The sequence below is a fragment of the Dromaius novaehollandiae genome, chromosome 6 (genome assembly GCF_036370855.1).
Source record: "Dromaius novaehollandiae isolate bDroNov1 chromosome 6, bDroNov1.hap1, whole genome shotgun sequence".
Taxonomy (NCBI): domain Eukaryota; kingdom Metazoa; phylum Chordata; class Aves; order Casuariiformes; family Dromaiidae; genus Dromaius; species Dromaius novaehollandiae.
In genome coordinates this window covers 31,010,772-31,030,490 of record NC_088103.1, presented here as the reverse complement: position 1 = coordinate 31,030,490, position 19,719 = coordinate 31,010,772, and the positions used below count along the sequence as shown (strand labels likewise).

Here is a 19,719-nt window from a genome sequence, read left to right as displayed (position 1 = left end):
AGTGATGGGCAGTCAATTAAAGACTTTTTTAAATAACTAGTTAGGACTAATGCAGAGATGATGCTACTTATGTTGCTTGCAGTATCTTCCAAGATATGAAACCACATCTTTAGATATGAAAGGCCAGTGCATTCGGTGGAGCAGTGCACTCATACCGTCAGAGACCTGCAGCTTACAGAGCGTACTGACAGAGGTTTATTACATTAAAAGTGCAAAGCTGTGAAGTTGTTCACAGTCTCTTTTCCTCTGATGCTATTTGCTCAAACAACATCTGAACCCCATGAAAAAATATAAATAGCTGTAAATGTAATCATTTAGTTAATATATATATGTAATCATAATCAATATATCGCGACCTACAATTCTCATATAAAAGCCGTGCTGCTGTTTGAACCGAAGCACAAGTCCTTATGTGGAATAAATCAGTGTCCTAACAAAAAACACTGAAGTTGAGAATGGGAACACTGAAGACTGGCTAGAGCATTGCCAGCTTGCTAACAACTTTAATCGCACCTGCCTGTCCAGGGGAGCCTTTGGTACTGTATCAAGGCAACATAACAAATTTACTCCAACCACCAGCCAAAAAGCAAGAATGAAAGGTTGCCTGGAACAGAAATCATTAGGAAGAGAAGATGCGGTGAAGCAATATCTAGCTAAACTTTTTCAAATCTTAATAAAGTCCTGAAACAGATTGAATGAAAAAAAAGGTAACCAATTTTTGTTTCATCTTAATGGATTTCTGCGAGAATGGGTTTCCGCAAACTGCTAACTGACTCAGCAAAAATAGCTCCCGGGGGGGGGGGGGGGGAAGGTGAGGAAAGATGTTGCAATTTTACAGTATTTCAATCACTTTCTGTTCAAAAGTAGTTTACTAGCAAAAAGAGATTCCCTATGCACTCCACCTTGCCCGTTATCAAAAGCAATCGCTTCCTGCTCATTGCAGCAGTAATCACTTGCAGACGAAGCTTGTGCATGGCTGACTGGGCCAGCCAGCAGCCCTGAAAGATACTATCCACACAGTTTAAAGATATCTATGAGAAAATACATAAAAACTCTCTGCAGCATGAGAAGGAACATATTTCAAAGAAAAAAACCATTTTGTTCAGGTTGTTACCATGTGCTTGCACCTGTATTTGAATTTCCTAGCTTAAAGGTGAGGAATATTACTTGGTTAGTATGATCTATAATACAACAGGTGTAAGTGGAAGCTAGCTTCTCTCAAGCATATTTCTTTCAAATCTTCTCTGACTATCCAGCTCCATGCTGTTTTCTACACCCTGCCACGTATAATTTGAATCATTGAGTACCACCCTAATGAGGACAGGAACTGTGATTTTATTTTCTATGCCCCCAAAAATTCTTATGGTACTATATACAAATTTTTACAGAAATAACTGACAGGAACCCAGTCCTGCCGTCAACACCTTAAAAATTCTTGGCTTCATTGGCAGAATTTGGAGATATGGCTGTTTGCCCACAGGGTCTATGAGTGTATTTTCTTTCAGCAGATTGATGTGAGCCAGCTCAAGTTCTATGTATTGACGCACTTGCACGAAAGGGTGATGCCCCTGCATGAGCATCTCCTTCTGCCACGCAAGTCCACCGTGCTCTGTAGGCTCTGCAGCCTACATTCAGCATCACCACCAGCTCTACTCCCACTTTACTGACAGATTTTACCTGAAATGAAGGCATACTTTGCAAACAGCGTGCAGATAGCCACCTATTTTCTCTTCCTTTTCTATGCTACTGTTAACTTCACAAGAGAAAAGGTTGTACTTCTTCGGTGGAAAACAAATCTGCTCAGAGCTTCAGTTTAGCAAATACCTTTACAGTTTTACTCCGGTTACAGCCCCAGAATTATGTAAAGCAACTGTAGAGAAAGAGTTACAGCAGATCCATAAATTCCTGCAATGCACTGAGCAATATGAGGCTGAGCGCCTTCAATCTACAATGAAAGTATGGGAATACAGTGTACCATCAATCCATAAAATGGTGGCTACATCTTTGAAATCGTTAGCTGACTCATTAAGCTAGACAGAATGGTAACAAGGATCACTGTAATCAGTAAGCTAAGCTAGCTGAATGATTTTCCAATTATGGAGGGTGACAGCAAGAAAAGGAAAAAACCTAAGCAAAGCCATTTCCAGAGAAAAATGCGCACAATTCTGTCATTACAGAAGGGGTTTAGAATCAATGTATTCAGTGATTATGTTGTGTAGTATGACCTTTGTCAGAAAGTAACATGGAAAAAACAAAATTCTCACTGGTCCTGATATTCATACTAGTAGCCAGCCTGAGGGACAACATTTTATTCCATCAGTAGTCAGTGAGACAATATTCTCACAATAAGGTACTGCATGATGAGAAAAGGAGACAGAATCAAGCCCTAAGAAATTAGTCAATAATTACATATTAATGTCTTTTACTCGGAATAGTATTTATCTTCATTATGATCAACACATTTTTTACATTTTGTTGATTACTGTAATATCTGAGCATCTTCCATTACCTCCCTAAGCAATACAACTAACAACCGTCAGGTGTTTTTCCTTCCGTCTTTTTTCCCAACCTTTTCTTGTTTGTTTTTGGAGAGGTTTTGTTTTGAGACTGGGTGTTGGCGATTTTCACTTTGCTTGTAATTCGACATTTTGCTAAACATTTATGCTATGTTTATGAATGAGACTATCAACAGTACAAACAATTTCATGATAATTACAGACTATAAATCCTGAAGTACTAATTGTGCTAGCAATGTGAAGTATTTCATCAAGTTCAATAGTAATATGCCACAGCACTGTGTATGCGCTGTGCACTTTCTCTTTGATGATATCATAACGGCTTTCAGCAGCAAATAATCTGAAGTGCCTCTGACATTTTATTATGCTCCAAATGTAAATTTCATGTTTAACTGGTATTTTCTGTAGTAATAGTCACATTACCATGCCTGCTTTAATCAGTTCCTAATCCAGCTACAAATAAGATGACAAATAAGTCAGAGGGAAAAAATGACTCTTTGAAATGACATTATAACAAACCATGATTGAAAAAGAGTATTACAGGCATTACCCATTGACTCAATACCCCCAGGCAAAATCACATGTAATGATACTGATGCAAAATAGTGCAGTGGAATTTATTCTAGTAATTCTGGACATAAATGAATTTTGAATGTAATAGAAGCCAGAATCATAAATTCTCATTTCATTTTATGACTGGACATGTCCTGTGCTTTTAATCAAAAATACCATAGTTGAATGTTTCACTCTGTAACTACTCTATAACTTTAGTTATAGATTTGTTCATATTAAATTTCTGAACAACCACAAGTCAATTCACTGAATAAAATAGATTAATCAGGCTCATATTAAGATATCCTAGGCAGCTATGCTAACAAAACACCTTCAGGCTTAAGGTAATCCTTCACCTTCCCACATACAATCAAAGTACTTATTCCAAGTAGATTTGATGAAGGAGAAACAAAAAGACCAGTGCTGAAGAGCTGACATTTGGTACTTTGAAAAATAAAATATTAAATAACATTAATATTAACTTTTGACTGAACTGAAGAAGCACTTTTTTCATTTGGTAAAATTAATTTGTAAACACAAAATAGAACTATTCTCTGTTTAAAATGACAGATTCATGGTTTGTTTTTTTGCAGGACACTAAATGGCTATGTATCCATCTCCCAGTACGATTTTAACATTTAAAAATATTCCACAATAAAGACAATAATATGTTACCATTCAGTATAGGAGAACATATTTTCAGTTTTGGGCACACAAAGGCAAGAAGAACTTGAAACTTCCTATCTGACAGCCAGGCTAAGTTTTAACATATTAAATAGCAAATTGGTATACACAAAGAACAGAGCTTCCTTGCAAATAATAAGAATACTGTATTTTTTGTCCCCTATAGTTCTCTGACAATCTACATCCTATCATGAAGTCATTGAAATGATTAACATGGACTACTTGCTTTTCCAGGTTAGCTGTATTTCTGTTTTGCTTGAAGACTATGATATTTACAGTAGCTTTACCTTGCAAATACTGTTTAGCTGGCTCATTCTATTTGTCTTTATAAAGCTTCATAGGAATTATTGAAACGAGAAAAATGCACAGCACCTCAGATTTTACGAAGCACAGTTGGGTGTAATTCATATAGGATTATTATAAACAAACTACTTCAAAAGAACATTGTTAAGATTGCAAAGTCAAGATCTGCAATTTAAGAAAACCCAGAATGTGGTTGATTGCATTTTAACCTTAATTCAGTTTTCTAATGTATATGCATTGAGACACAGAGTTCTTGTTCTCCAAAGGAATCCTTCTTACTTCAATTCTTGTAACATATTTAGTCCTTTTTCACTAGACAGGCAATATACTGTGTCACAGGGCTCACAATTATTTCATGATGGCACTGATGGGAATCTTGGGCTGCAGACTAATGTGGGACCAACTGGGAGAGATCTCCATCTCTTCCCTGCTTATCTATATTGAGTCTAGCCTTGGTCTCTCCCCTCAGATGCCTCATGTAACTTCAGGCTCTACCAGGCCATATCCAGAGTAAACCAAGATAAAACTCAGTTTACTGAGTTATTGGGGATAACCAAAAGTTTACCCAGTTCTTGCATCCAACTTAGAGCATTAGCCTGATGGATTTATCAGTTTTTTTAGTCTACCAAACCTCTACTCACATCTCTGCCCAGTCATTCTTTTACCTGTCCCTTTTCGACTCACTCTCTTTGTTGAACGAACCCAGCTTCTTCTCCACACTGCAATTGCTAATCAGACATACCCTTTCTCCCCATATGCTGGGGAGACTCATTCCCCATTGCTTTGTGCAGCCACTCTGAAGCTCTGCACTTCCTCATCAAATCTGTGCATCCACTCCAAACTTCCATTCTCACTCCCACTCCATATCCCATTTCTATCTCCAGCCCTTGGTACCTACGTTTTCCAGTTTCCTCTTTACCCAGCTTCTTAATTGTTTTCTTCTCTTCACTTTTAACAGGAAATCTGAGACTACATTACTTGTCCACATTCAATAATATTCTGGAGCACATGTGAAATGAAAGACTTGAAAATGATTTGCTCTGTACTGCCCTAGAAACTAAAATAGTCAAAATATTTTGGATCTGCACATATTTATACATTTTGAGAGCTCTCTCTTTTCACTAGCAATCCAGGTTTCACTGAACACACCATGCAAAGGAAAAAGCAATTAGGTATGTTTAACTTGCTATTACAAAGGGATTAAATTTAGATAAATATATACATGAATTACATCAAGGCTTTGTAAAAATGACCTATCGTATGTGATTTGTGAGACATCTAAACTGCTAAGAGAACACTGGGGAGAAGCACACTTTAGAAGAAAATGCATAATCATTTTTTATTTATCGAGGGTAAAAAGTACATTATTTTAATTCTTAATTTTTAAAAACAGACCAGGTGCAAAAAGAACAAATCCCCCAAAACCCACATGCAATTGCCACTTTGCTGAAAAAGATAAAAGAATTGGAAAGAAAATGAAAGTATGTGCATCTGTTTGCAGTGACTCAGTGTTTAGTCATAGTAATGATTATGTGAAAAACTCTGATCACATTGGAAATCAATATTAAAAACTTTGGATCTTTATGTTTACTTTAGTTTTAATCCAGTCATTATTGCAGCCATCTAAAGCAAACTCTGCAGCTGCAGCATGTTTAATTCATCAAGACGTTCAAGGCTGACTGTCTCTCTGTTATAACTTCATAATTTTAGAGCAGCATCTGCCAAAATAAGACTATAACACTCAGTTTTTAAAGAATCTTAAAAAATGTCTCAACTCTGCATGGTAAACTTCTGCAGGTATCTTATTTCAGTGAAAGACTGTGGAATAAACATTCTCAGATGACACAAGAAAACTAATTTTGAGACTATAACTATTGAACACACAGTTAAACACACATATGAATACTACATGTCTTTATGCAATAAAGTCAAGGCATAGAATCATAGCCAGCTCTTCTTCCCAGTCATGTACGTTTTTGAGCTGTCACATATTGGGTAGAGATAGAAGAGAACCAATGCTTGAAAAACAAAACTGGCTTTTTATGAAGGGACCTGTTTACAAAGAAGGAGGACGTGCAGGTGACAATCCAGCCATCTGCAATCTGGCTTCCTCAGAGCTGCTTCTACCCTGTATTGTACCAAGTCCTGTGCAGCTATAGCTTTTCTTTTAAGTATTTTTACTGTTGCTTTTAATTTTGCATATGAATGTACTAACCAATCCAACATATGGACATAACTTTTCCCACAACACAAACACTGTCATTAGAGCCTATTAATCCCTAAACTTACTCAGTTTATCTAGTCTAGCCTGTTACCACATTTTGTTGTGCTTGTCCGCATCTTGCTGATGACTTGCTACTCATGCACCTCCTTTCTTCTGACTCCACTACATCAGAGACTTTTCTAAAATTGTATTAGTGAGTCTTGGCCATGGCCTTCACTGCCAGTACTTTTGCTTTTGTTTCATCCCCATTCTTGTCATATGACTTGTACTTAACTACAACTGACTGGCTGCCTTTTATTCTGAAAAGTGAGTTTTTTTCCTCATGATTTTCAGTTCTTACTCCCTAGTCACTGTAGTTGCCTACTTCATTTGGCTTTGCATTGACAGCATCTATGTAGAGTCTATTCTTCTGCTCTGCTGCAGTGCACTCGCCTTCTCACAAGCAGATCTTTGGTTGTGGGCACTCACAGCCCATCATTCGAAGAGGTCAGCTGTGTTCTGACTTTTCCACACAATGGGTTAGGACTGAAGAGTTTCCTGATTTCGTACACTACACACTCTCACACCATTACAGTTTTGCCACATCGCTGGATGTCTCACAGGTTTGTCTCAAGCTTATTTCATCACAAGTTGTGACATGCAGAGTTTATAATATCAGCTCTTCAGTTTGCTATGATCCTCATTTACTTCTGTTTACAAAAGCATTCTGCCTTTGAGAGTGCCTGTCTCCCTCCTCATCAGATAACAGGGGATAATCTCCTGTGATACTTGCTGCTTACAACCCAACCACTCCTGATTTTACCTTTGCCTCCTCCTTTCTTTGAAGGTTTCCCAGACTAAGAGAATCTCTGATGCAGAGCCCAGCAGTGTGTGGTCCTTTCTGTTCACCAGTTTATGTAACTCCACACGATAGCATCTCCTGTTTGGTTTCCTATTGACAGCCTGAATTTCTCCACTAGCATTAGAATATTTTTATTATGTAGCATCACATTTCTCCAGCCTAATACTGCTATTTATCCATATTGCCTGTTTTATACTGCAGAAAGTTTAACAAGCCAGCTAGAATCAAATCAGTCATTGATTTGACAGCACTGTCAGAAGCACAACAGTTGAATGACTGGTAGGCTGCTTCTGCGGTGTCTGAAAAATCTGTGGATCGTTTAGAGTCACAGAGCAGGTAACCACTTCTTTTGAGAACTTGTTATCCTCAGATATTACAACCTCTGAAATTTGTTCCCTGAAAGGGTGGTTGCAGCATGGGGATTCAGTTTAACAAACCAGTGCAAGAAACAGAAATAGTTAATTGTAGTAGCCCAGAGCCCCATGCAGGTTTGTTTAAAGTGTCCTTTCCTCTAAAAAATGACTGGAAGTGCTTTTAAGAAATTTCTGTCACGTTAACTGCCTGCAGAAGATGAGATTATGAATCTTACTCGTCAGTGCTGCTTTTGACGTGAATCTCTTCGCAAAAGCAGAAGAGTGCCTGTAGTCAATAATGAGGGCCAATGCACCACTTCACTGGGCCGAGCCAAAAGTACCTTTGCTCTTCAACCATACTTGTTTATGATGCAGGAGTCTGCATCAATTTTAGATCGATAGTTATGGGCTCTTCTTTTACAGAGATTGAATTTCAACATGTGCTACTATTGAAAGTATTTCTTTATGTTAATTTCTTAAAACAGTAATAGTGATTTATGAGAACTTCTGAATAAGAAAGATGACTCACAAGAGCCATATATGAAGAATTAAAATAACAGGCTGATTTCCTCAATGACTTACCACGTCTTTTCAAGCACTTAGTTTTCAAGTTTTTGTTTAAAAAAAAAAGAAAAAAAAAAAGCTTGAGACATAAGGCACCAGAGAATGTTGCAGAGAAACACTGACTGCATTTATATTAAATTTTCCACTGTTTGAGTACTGGAGCATAACTTCTCTATTTTTGCAGGAGCTTCTGATTCTACACACTAAGCTAATAACAAGGAAGGCAGCACATAGTTCTTGCTCTGCAACTGTATCTAAGTTTTGCCTTTGTCAACTCGCTCTGCAAGAGACAAATCCTCCCCAGCCCTGCAGACCAGGGCAATGCCTGGCAGAGGAACTTGAGACCACATCTGTGCAGCGCTCAGTTCCACAAGAGGCCTCCAGGCACCAGCACACAAGGACTGGTCTGGAATAGGAGGAGAAAAGGACAGAGAATTTATCACATCATAGCTCTTCCAGCCTCTCTCTGTTGCAGGTCTCATTACAGAGAGATTACTTGAAGCAATAAGCAAACAGTCTGTTTCATTAAATGCTTTCTGGCAATACATTGGTTACTTGTGTTCTTAAATTCTTTCAGAATTCATTCTAGTAGAGCTAAGCTATCTTTTGTCTTACTTTGGACACCTTTTATGCAGATGGATTATACTCATTGCATTTTTGTGGCTACCGTAACCTTTAAATCCCTACAAGCAGATCAGGATAAAGGATGTATTTACACAACAAATTCAAATGGAGATCTCAGGATGAAAACATTCTTCCTAAACTAGTTTCATTCTATCACAAACAGTAAGAACAGCTGGGCAGTATAGAAAGCTAGCAAAAACAGTAGTAAGAAATTCTGGGCCAGTTAAAGTCCTCTGGGGACCTTGATATATTCTCCAGTTTTTAGTCTATGATAAATTCTATTTGTATTTGTGCTAGTTAGCTTAAATTCAACATGGAAATGTTTACCTAGGCTGCAATCACACCATCATTTGGCTTTACAGATATATGCAAAGGAAGACAGGCAACCCCTGCTTCAAGAGTTAGTTAAGAATTTTCCCAGATAGGAATGCTTTCTGAAGGCAAGTGATTTGTGCAGTCCTGATGGTGATTACTGCATGCATGCCATCTTCACAGTGTGGTACTAAGAAATCCCAGCAAAACTTTTGCCTTTCATATTTGTACTAGTTTCCTGAAGAAAACCAAGTATTCTCGTAAAAAAGGTTGTCAGGGTAGGGTTTTACTGTTTTCATTGCAACTGTAGGGCAATTAATGTTTTGCAAAGCTGGATCCCATTAAGAAGTTTTCAGGGCATCTTTTGAATTTGCTATTCAGAATAGTTATGTAAACCACCTCTCTAGCTATTGAACAACAAAAAAGCATTTAATGCCATTCAAATTCACACAAAGGTTTTTAAATGCAAAACTGTCATCAATCATATACAGTCTTCTGCATAGAGTGTCATATTTTTTCCAATATTTCTTTAACAATAGAAAAACATTACGGCAGCTATTTCACATCTTAAATTTTCATAGAACATAAGACTAATAACTGGTTTCTACTCCAATGACTTTTCAAAGTAACTCTGAGCTGTAACCTTATCCTTACAAAAACCCAACAACTGACAATGTTAGCGTAAGAACATTCATATGCTAATAATTTAATCAATTTATTGTACACTAGGAACACCAGCTGCTCTTTTACAGAAAAGCAATACTAATTATTTACATAATTTTATTTCACTGTCTTGAACTGCCAAAAGTAATAATTGCAGTTAAAAGTGATTTTTTGAAACATCATTGTGAAAATATATGGATTTATAGAAGATAAAAGTCTAAATACTACAAGATAAACCCAGTCCTCAGCTTCCATAATCAGCTGGAGGATCTCAGCTGAATAGTGGTTATCAAGCTGAAGGAAAAAGATACTTTCCACAACACCATGATCCACCTGAGGAGTTGTTCCCCATTTCATCCCCAAAATTCTCCCTCAGAAACAGGGATAGAGAAGTATCTGCAGCATCTTATTTCTTCTATCCCATCCTCCTTTTACCCCACCTCTCATTCATCCCAACTTTTACATGGTGCTTGGTGTACTCAAAAGATAATGATTTGAGGAAATGTATCATTAAGAACTTCCGGCACCAACCAGGTGAAACTATTTTATGCAGAGACCTGTCTTATGAGGTGGAAAAATATTACATCTCAGAAATTCAATGCAGCAGAGTTCTGCCAGGTTCTTTGGCTCTGAGAAACTACTGAACAGCAAGTGGTGTCAAGAACATTAAATACACCTTGAATAAAAGAAAAAAGCAATTAAGAATCCCACTACAGGTGCAACTGGGTGAATGTGCGAAGTACAGAGGAGAAATCTTAAACATCCTTCTTTTCTGTAGCTACAAGGAACAGTTTCCAGCAAAATCCAGAACAGCCAAAAAGCAGCTTACTTTCTGAGAATGGGGTCTGAAGTGTTTGGTAACAATACGTGGATGTACTGATGTGTGGATGGTTTCCAAAGCTGAGATTCAAAAAGCATTTCTCTTTAGAGAAAATGTCACCATTTTGACTTTCTCTACAATCAGAAAAGAAAAAACAAATTTTGAATGATCAAAATTCTTCATTAAGTATTTGCTCTTTCTTCTACTTTGAGGGAAAGGCAAAATGCTGAATGATCAAAAACCTTCATTAAACTGAACTAGTTTTTGCCACAGTGGTTAATGACATATCCTTACTGAACATCTGCATTGTGGGAATTAGATTTTCTGTTGAGAAGTGAGATCAGGGAAGGTTAAGTGGTTCTGTTAAAACTAGAGAGGAAATCTGGCTATATCTGGGACCCAACCTGCAGGCTAACACTCAAACCTCTGGACCATCCTACCACCTCAGGCCATACTACAACAATTTATACTCTCTTTAGTTCACATAATTGTCACCATGTGTCAAAATGCTTTTTCCTTCTCTTGTTGCTTTTTTTTGAGAGCCAACTCAGGCTTAAAAGGTGGATCAGAAAACCTACAGGGAACATGAAAACCTGAAAATTGTTTGAATATGCCCTCCAATGTCACATGTCTGAAACAGATACATGATCTTTTGGCTGACTATAATCATGGCAGTCTACCAGCCTGACACAGCGTACCGTTACAAACTGACCTGAGAAAAGGCATATATACTAGGCAAGAGTGGATTTACTGCAGAGTAAGAAAAGGCACAAATAAGGTAGATCACATCCAGACGTTATTTCCAGTCTGCATATGAATGCCTTCCCACATGTTAAGAGTTATTCTTGAATACTTTCTTTCTTGAGCCAAAAATACCAGCAGTATGTGCAAAGTTTTACACATAAGTTTCAGAGTGGCTTGGCTGTGCATTTTTGTGACATTTCTGAGTTCAGAGCTTGGACAGTGCACAGCCCTGAAGACTCAAACTGATAAAAGCCCACACTGTGTTCAACCTGCTCATATAAGCTTTCCTTTAGATGCCAGAATTTATGTAGGCTATGTTTTCCTCACACAGAAATGGAAGTTTGTGGGACAACTGTCTTCAGTCATCAACATAAAACACATCAGATACCAATGACAGGCATATTATCAAAAAATAAAAAAAGAATACCTGTGCCATGGAGTACCAGAAATTAAAACAAAATCAGCTTAAAAAGAAAAAATCTTTTCTTGATGAGGAAATCTTTTGTGGGGCTTGAATTTCAATTTAATGCTTACAGTCTGGAATCTGACTTGACTATATTTAAAACTGTTTAATTTTAATTTCACCAAGCTATGTCTTCCAGAGCTACAGCAGCTCTCTCGCTAACTCACAAGGTCAGACAGATCCTTTGGGGCAAGGAAAACAGCTTTGTGACCTGACCTTTTACACCTCTAAGGTGTTGACAACTATATTATTATTCTCTGGAATTTGCAGTAGTATTAATAGTACATATGGGAAAGTAGATGGCAACACTGGGCACATGTTGGAGTCTGTAAAACTGAATGATATAGAGTCAAGTTAAGAAGAAATGGAGGCTTGGGCGAGACTAATCATAGAGACAAAGTCAAGATAGTGTAGAGGGGACAGACATTTAACACGACACGTTATGTATATGGTGAAGCAAACTCCAAAGTTAAAGACGATGCTAAGTTTATAGGCAGACATGGCAGTAGCATTTCATATTCTGAAGAATGAGAATGACTTTTTTCCTTAAGGATTATTCTTTATCCAAAAAAAGCACACACTTCAGTCTCAGAGCCATTTTATGGAAGACTAATAATTCCAATGCCACATTTAAGAGTCCTGCACAATCCCAGTATTTTGATGAAGAGTGCAAAAATCCAGTTCTACAAAGCCAGCTCCAGATAATCTCCTCGATGCCGTGCTGTATGACAAGGATGCTCTAGCTAACACAACCATGAAGGAGCAACCCACAAACTTTGCAGTCCTGACTCTTATTCTAGGTTGCTGACACTGTAAAAGTAGAGAAGCACCTGCACTTCATGAACAGCTACTCCTTTCAGGATAGAAAGCCTGGCATTCACCAGCCAGTCTAAAATCACTTTAAAAAAAATAAGCAAATATTAAAGTGAAATTAAATCATACATTTATTACCCTCTGATGCAAGAGCAGATGACAGTTATTCGGCTTAGATAAGTGTTTAGAAATATAAGAAAACAAGACTTAGAGCCTATTGGATTTAACTTAGGAAGATATAGCTCTTTCTCCTTTTCACCCAGCTAAAAAACCATCAGGATGCTGTCAGAACTCACTAATGACTGGCCTAGCACAGCAAAATTTTTTTCGTTCATTGCAAAGAAAATGCCCTCCAAATCTCAGTATGTGGCAAACTATATATATATATATATACACGCACACCGAAAACTACAGTTCAGACACTGAAATGATGACCACATTACATAAATACATAATGGAGATCAGTGCATATTCTTATTAGGTTCTGATTAAGTCTAGACAGAAGGCATGTAGTAACCAAAAACTCTTTATAGTGGTTTATGTATGAATGACATGGAGGAATATCATAGCAACTAAAGATACCATAGCTTTCGTCCTAAACATCTGAATTTTGCTAAGGAAGACCCTATTGTTCACCTAACCTGATCTATGATTTACACATAAAAATAAAATTTTTTGACCTATTTTATGTAGTGTAGGATTCATTCATAAACCAGGAAAAATTTACACTGAGAATTTTATCAGCCTGGTTCATAAATATATCATGCCATTTGCCACCCGCGCAACAGCAATAATACTGAAAGACACCGGGAACACACAATTTCTTTTTCTTCCTGATGGCTGATCAATTAACTCCTTCCTTCCCCAAGCAGGGGAATCATCATAAGGTTTAAATTCCAGCTGATGTATATCACAGCAACTTTTTACTTCAAGTTGGTACATACAAGTTGACTGAAATATGCTGATTTCCATAACTTTAGGGTACAACTCTACAGAGATGCAGATTTGAAAGGCCAATAATCTTTTTATGAAAAGGAGAGCTGTCAGTTAATTGATAGTAAATTTTCAATTTCTATTGTGGCAATTTTCATACGAAAGGAAGATTTATAAAATGCCCTTTCTATAATAGAACTGAAAAAAAAATCTTATTAGTTTGATGCACAGTATCTTCCAAAAGCTACAGATATATGAAAGTGATGCACATAAGGAGAAAAAAAAAATCAAGGTTGAGGAATAATTTCACAGCGTGACTTTGTAACGAGTCCCTGGAGGAAATATCTGTTCCTTTGTTTCCCCTCTGCAAAGCTATGTAATTGATTCCTAACTGCTGTGTTGATGCTCCCTACTCCTGTCAGAGTCCCTTTGGAAATATGTTGAAGTATCCAGGGTCCTCTCCTGATGCAATCCCTTCAATACTGGAGTCTGGGATTCTCTGACACACATCACGTTTCAGGCAGTGAGCCACAGTGGAAGCTCCAGTGCCAAAGGGCTGATAAATATTAATATAGAAGAAGAATAAAATATACCAAATTAAATTAGAACGTAGAGTAAACCAGGAAACTGTTGTCTTTTATAACAAAAATGATTTAGAAAAATCTCACTCTCTTCTGGGCACTGTTACATTCTATCAAAAACAAACAAACAAAAATATATATATATATTTGCTTTAGGATGGTTTATTAACTTCTTATACCAGCTTGCAAAATTTTAAATGATCACAGGCAAGTGTTAAAAATAAATAAATAAATAAACCTGACTCTCCCTGACCTTTCTATCCCTTTTGCTTTACACACACACACACTCTGTAATAATAATAATGTAATAATTAATGTAATAAAAATACAAAAAAAGAAGCAGAAAGGATTTGGCCCAGCTTTTCAGCTATATTCCATTGACTGTTACAGAGACGTTCATGAAAGTCAGTCTGTCTGGACAGAACCAGTGACATCAGATAACCTCTCTTCTGCAAACAGCAGTATAACACGGAAAAGATGATGTGATTCAGTTTTCACCTGTGGTCTCCAATTAACCTTAATTTAGGGCTGCGTTGTGGGATCTTGAGCAGCCTGCACGACTTTCTGATGGGTTTTAGCTTTCCCTGTCAGGGAAAGATCTCTTACCACAGGAAAAAGTGTCTCTATGAAGCACATATGTTCATGCTCCGGTCTAAATTAGATAAAACAGTACAAATAAGACATCCACACTTTTGAGTGCTTATCCCAGTCAAATAGTTTTGAAAGAAAAGTACTAGAACTACAGAAGGAAATATTCTCTAGTCTTCATAACTAAATAAAAAAGACTATTTCTTGATTTGAGCATGTGCTCCCTGAAAGAGCACTCAAGTTATTAATTATTTTTCATCATCGATTTGAAGCTAGCTTACCTTTGACTTGCTAACCTGATGACCTTAAAAATGAATCAGCCTTGCCAAGCATGCATCCAGGCCACATAGGTTACTGCAAATTTCTCCTCCTCCACCACGGGTTATCATCTCAGCCGTCACAGTTACAGACACCATGGCTGTATCATGCACACTCCAGACGTCATTACACACTGAGTGGCAGTGTGGAAGGCTTTTTGTTCAAAATGCCCTTTATGCAAGTAGCTCCATGTGAAATTGCAAGGTGAAAAATAAGAAAAACTTCCTTTGAATTTAACACATTAGACCATAATAGTGGAAGAATACTGACAATGGAGGTGGTCTCCCTGCTTTTGGTTAGAATGACACTTCTTGATAGAAGACCCTGTTTTAAGCAGATTATGCCTTCAGTGCTGCCTGGTCTGAAATTCTTCATATTGGGTATCTGCCTCAGACAGGACTTTTTTCTCTTTGTGGAAAATTTAAGCTAATATAAGTTAACAGAATACTGTTTTTATTCTTGTTGCATTCTCAGAAATAGCTATGTCAAAAGATTTTGATGGCTTCTTCTTTGGAAATCTGTAGTATGTTTGTGGTTTTGGAGCAGAGAAAAAAAATAACTGTGTCTGGGAGAATAAGAAAAAAGAGACTTAGTTGTTATTTCTTCAGGGGTGGGGGAGCAAAGCAAACAGAAAGAGTCCACCTAAAATGGATATTTGACCCATTCATGTAATTCATTTGACATATGGAAGTCCCAGGTTAAGGACTTTATGGGAGAGAAAGCTCTCTAGTAATTTGCTCTGAATTTGCTCTGAAGGCTTGGATGTTTTTCCTTGCCCTTGCCAGAGCATTCCTGCATGATACGGAGGAAAACTTAGTAAATCCACCTTCTCACTGCCAGGAATTAGGTCTGTTTCTTCATTGTTGGACAGTGCAGCGAGGCAACGCAACTTGAGACTCAGGCATGGAGATTCAGTTCTGCTCAGCTCTGGATGATTCAGTTACAGCTACAGCTGACAGCTTTGGGAAACATGCCAGACATCTATAAAATTCTACATATTCCTCAAAGTCCTGAGGCAGATATCCAGTAGGAAAAAATTCAGCAAGTCAGTGCAAAACAGGAGGGACCTCCAAATCAATGGATACTTTAGCCCTTAAATCTTTTTGTGCCTCAGTTCTTTACTTGAAGATTTGGAATGAAAAGAGCCCATTTTTTCCCAGAGGGCACTGTGAAGATAAACTCATCATTTACCTGTGAAACATCCAGTTTAGCACCTGTGAAAAGCGACATGGAAACTCACACTTCCTTTCCCAGAAGTATTTGAATGGTAGGTGAGATATAAAGTCTAAGCACAATAAAGAAAAAATAGAATACTGACTCGTGCTGCTCATGAATGAGCAGTGCCCCTTTTGCACCATTGAACGTATCAGGGTTCCATGTAAATCCATGTAAATCCATGTAAAAAAAGCAAATGTAAGGATGTATACAAGCAAATTTTGTTGCACACAAAAATAATTCTGGCATTTCTTAACTTCTTTGTTTTTCACTAATGAAGGAATCTGTTACACACAGGGAATTCTTTAACACAGCATAAAATAACCTGCAGAAAATAACCTCTGCTATGTCATCTTGAGGCAAAGAGTTTATATTTATATTGAAAGCATACAAAAAATGGATGTCCTCTCAAAAGAAAGAAAGGAAGGCAGTGATATCATACCTGAGGTCACAGAGAAACTTCTCCCATAGACATTTAATTACATATTTATCTATTATGGAATTTAACTTTTTTTTTTTTTTGGAAGCATCTGTTATTGACAATTGCTGGAGACAGGCCATTTAACTAAATGAATCATTAGTCTGATCATTTCCCCATGTTTCTATGTGGTCTGAGGTTTCTATAGCATCTAAGCCTGACAAGCGCATATGGAGACAGCTGAAATAGAGTGAGGGATTAGATCACTGCTGAGCCTCACAAACAATGAGAAAATGCTGCATGTAAATAGAGATGATAAAGCAGTCCCCACTCTATAAAGAGCCTATAGGAAAGATTAATGTAAAATCTTGAATTGGTACTTTTGCCTTTCTCTATAATGACATCAATAAACATCTTCAGTATTGATTTTGCTTCTTATTAAAACAGCCTGATATAAATGTAGACATTAAGCCAGATAAATGCAGAGATCAGTGTACCTGCAGCCAAAAGCATTTAAACCAGAATTACTGCTGCTTGACCATGACTAGTAAGCCTGGCTAAACAGAATTTCACGTAGACTGACTTCCTAATCCAAGGCTTTAAAGGCAGGATGATCCCTGATCTCCACTTAGTACCTTACCCAAAAGAAATTTCCTCAGGCCTTTTAGTTGAGTCAGTACCAGGCAAGATCCCTTTTTTCTCTGAAATATCAGCACAATCCCACCTGAAATTGTGCCTGTGCAACAGAAAGGACATTTCATTCTAAAACAGAAGAGTGAAATACTTCTTACAGATGCTAGTAGGCGAGGTGTTCTGATTTTTGTGAAGGTTTCACAGTTCACTCCAAACACCACTGTCCAACAGACACTTACTTCAGAAACTTCAGAAATTACCACAGCAATGACAAAGAAGATTTCCAGACTTATTAATTCAGATTGAATCAGGCTTTGTCAATGAAACTAAATTTTGTGAAGATGGGACTGTTTTACCAGATAACAGATATTCGAGCCAAAATATACCATATACCTAGATATCAAGAATAAACTGAAAATGTATACACGGAAATAAAAACATGATAGTTTTATTTAAAAGAACAAACAGTACCTTTCTCTTATCATATAAGGCATGATTATCCAGTATCATCTTCTTCTCATGATTGGCATACCTCCGCAAATCACGTCCAAATTGCTGTGAAAGGTGTAACAAATATGAGTGATTCTAACAAACCAAAATGGTTATCCTTTGTGTAAGAGGTCCAACACCAAATCACATGACAAATGAATATGTGAAAAACTTACCTCTTTAGAAGACTATAGTCTGAACATATGGATAATCCAGAAGGGTCAGGTTTTGCTAGGCAATAGTCCATCATTTATAACTAGCCTCAGAATAGTTGGCTATTACAAGAGAAAGTCGGCCTGAAGTACGTATGGCCTGTTATGGGCACCCACAGTTTGTAGGTGAATCATCTCAGACAGCAGCAGCTGAGCAAAGCAGAGGAAGATGAAGTCCTCACCCACTTAACCAAAAGGCCTCACAGAGTGAGGTATCCACTTACAGAGTTGAGAGGAGAGGAGAGGAGAGGAGAGGAAAGGAGAGGAGAGGAGAGGAGAGGAGAGGTAGCCTTTAAGTAGCCAAACACTTCCAGGATAAAAAGGACCCTAAAGTCTGCAGTACTTATTGCAAATAAATACATTTTATTATCTCAAAACAGAAAATTGACTGAAGTAACTCATCAGCACAGCAGGAGAACACATCAATTGCAGCATTCTGCCTTGTCTGAAACATCCTGCTTCTAATTAACCCAGGTAGAATAGAGTGCTAATGCACCTGTACTGCTTCTGGCACATCAAAAAGCTCATTCAAAGTGAGCTCCGATAATTTCAAGGAGCACTCTGTCATACCATGTAATCATTCCCTAAAAAAAAATTAACATCAGAGGGCAAGCATGTAGAATAGATTAAAAAATAATTATCTGGAAAAATATTAATCATTTGAGTTCTGAGTTTACATTTAGATAGAACTTTTTATTTTGCAAATATTATGCCCACAAAAATTTTATATTATACCCACAAAAATAGCAATTACCCACAAATAATATCTATTACCAAAGTAGCTATCACTTAAAATCTTCTTTATCTATTAGAGTACCAATCAAAACATTTTATTTTACTTCAAAGCTAATGAATAAACACAATATTCAAGTAAAATAAAATTGAAACAAAATATTTTCATTAATGCAAAAAGAAAAATTTCAAATTCTGTTTTCAATTTCCTATGAAGCAAATTGAATTATAATTAATAATATTTCTTCACAAAAGGTTTAATTTCCCATAGTATCACTGTGATAATTCTTTCACCCTTCCAAAACACCCCTCTACTCAATACCATTTAAGTTGCATGTGAACACCGGGGTGATGTAAAAAAACAATGTGGCAGACTGAAAATCTAGCTTTTGACTCCATGTAGCTAAATACAAAGCTTCAAGGAAAACAAACTCTTAGACACAATATAGAAATGTCACTGATGAGTTCATCAGCTCTAAGTTCTGACCGTGGGGTTATGACAGTACACAATGTGACCTGTGGAGAGAAGGAACATTTTTAAAAGTTCCACGAACTCTGAATGCTCCTACAAGAGCAAAAATAGGCTAGCAGTGCTAAGAAAAAATACACTCTTGTGGTTACTTACCCTGGAGCCTGTCCAGCCTAACAGAGCATACGCATATTGCTCGAAGGGGCTGATGACCAGATCCACACGGATTGCCTTCCAGTCTTTGACTTCTGCCATATCAAATTCTTTTGATGCGTTGTAACTCCTGTTGTCTGCTCTTGGCTGATACAACTTTAAAATTGCAAAACACTTCTGAAAATTATCCATGGCATCAACTTTTCTGCTTGGTAGCTGCTCTTTTACAAATGTTGATTCAATGATATCACAATATAGGAGTAAGCCCTAAAGAGAAAACATTGCTCATGTTGAATGACTGGACTGGTTTTATTGTAATTTCAGAGTTTCTAGACAGTTGTCTTAAAAATTTATGTAAAATATAGTTTAGGTAAACACAGAACTGCACAGCAGGGCTAAATCTGGGCTCAGTTCAGAGATGAAACAGCTGCAGCCTTTGGAAAAAATATTAGCAGATCCTGAGAGGGAAATCTGCAGTGGTAGTCATCTGAGAGTGGCAATG

At 37.3% G+C, this 19,719-nt stretch overlaps 1 protein-coding gene across 3 annotated transcripts in view; it reads right to left on the bottom strand.

Annotated features, from left to right (window-relative positions):
- The window catches only part of DNTT (DNA nucleotidylexotransferase), a 169,417-nt gene that overhangs the window by 7,601 nt on the left and 142,097 nt on the right, over positions 1-19,719 (bottom strand). For all 3 annotated transcript variants that reach the window (XM_064514068.1, XM_064514067.1, XM_026094160.2), the window contains 2 exons: positions 19,221-19,484; positions 17,634-17,717 (listed from right to left, as the gene is read on the bottom strand). In XM_064514068.1, the coding sequence (XP_064370138.1) occupies positions 17,634-17,717; positions 19,221-19,484 (348 nt within the window). The remainder of the gene's footprint in view (positions 1-17,633; positions 17,718-19,220; positions 19,485-19,719) is intronic.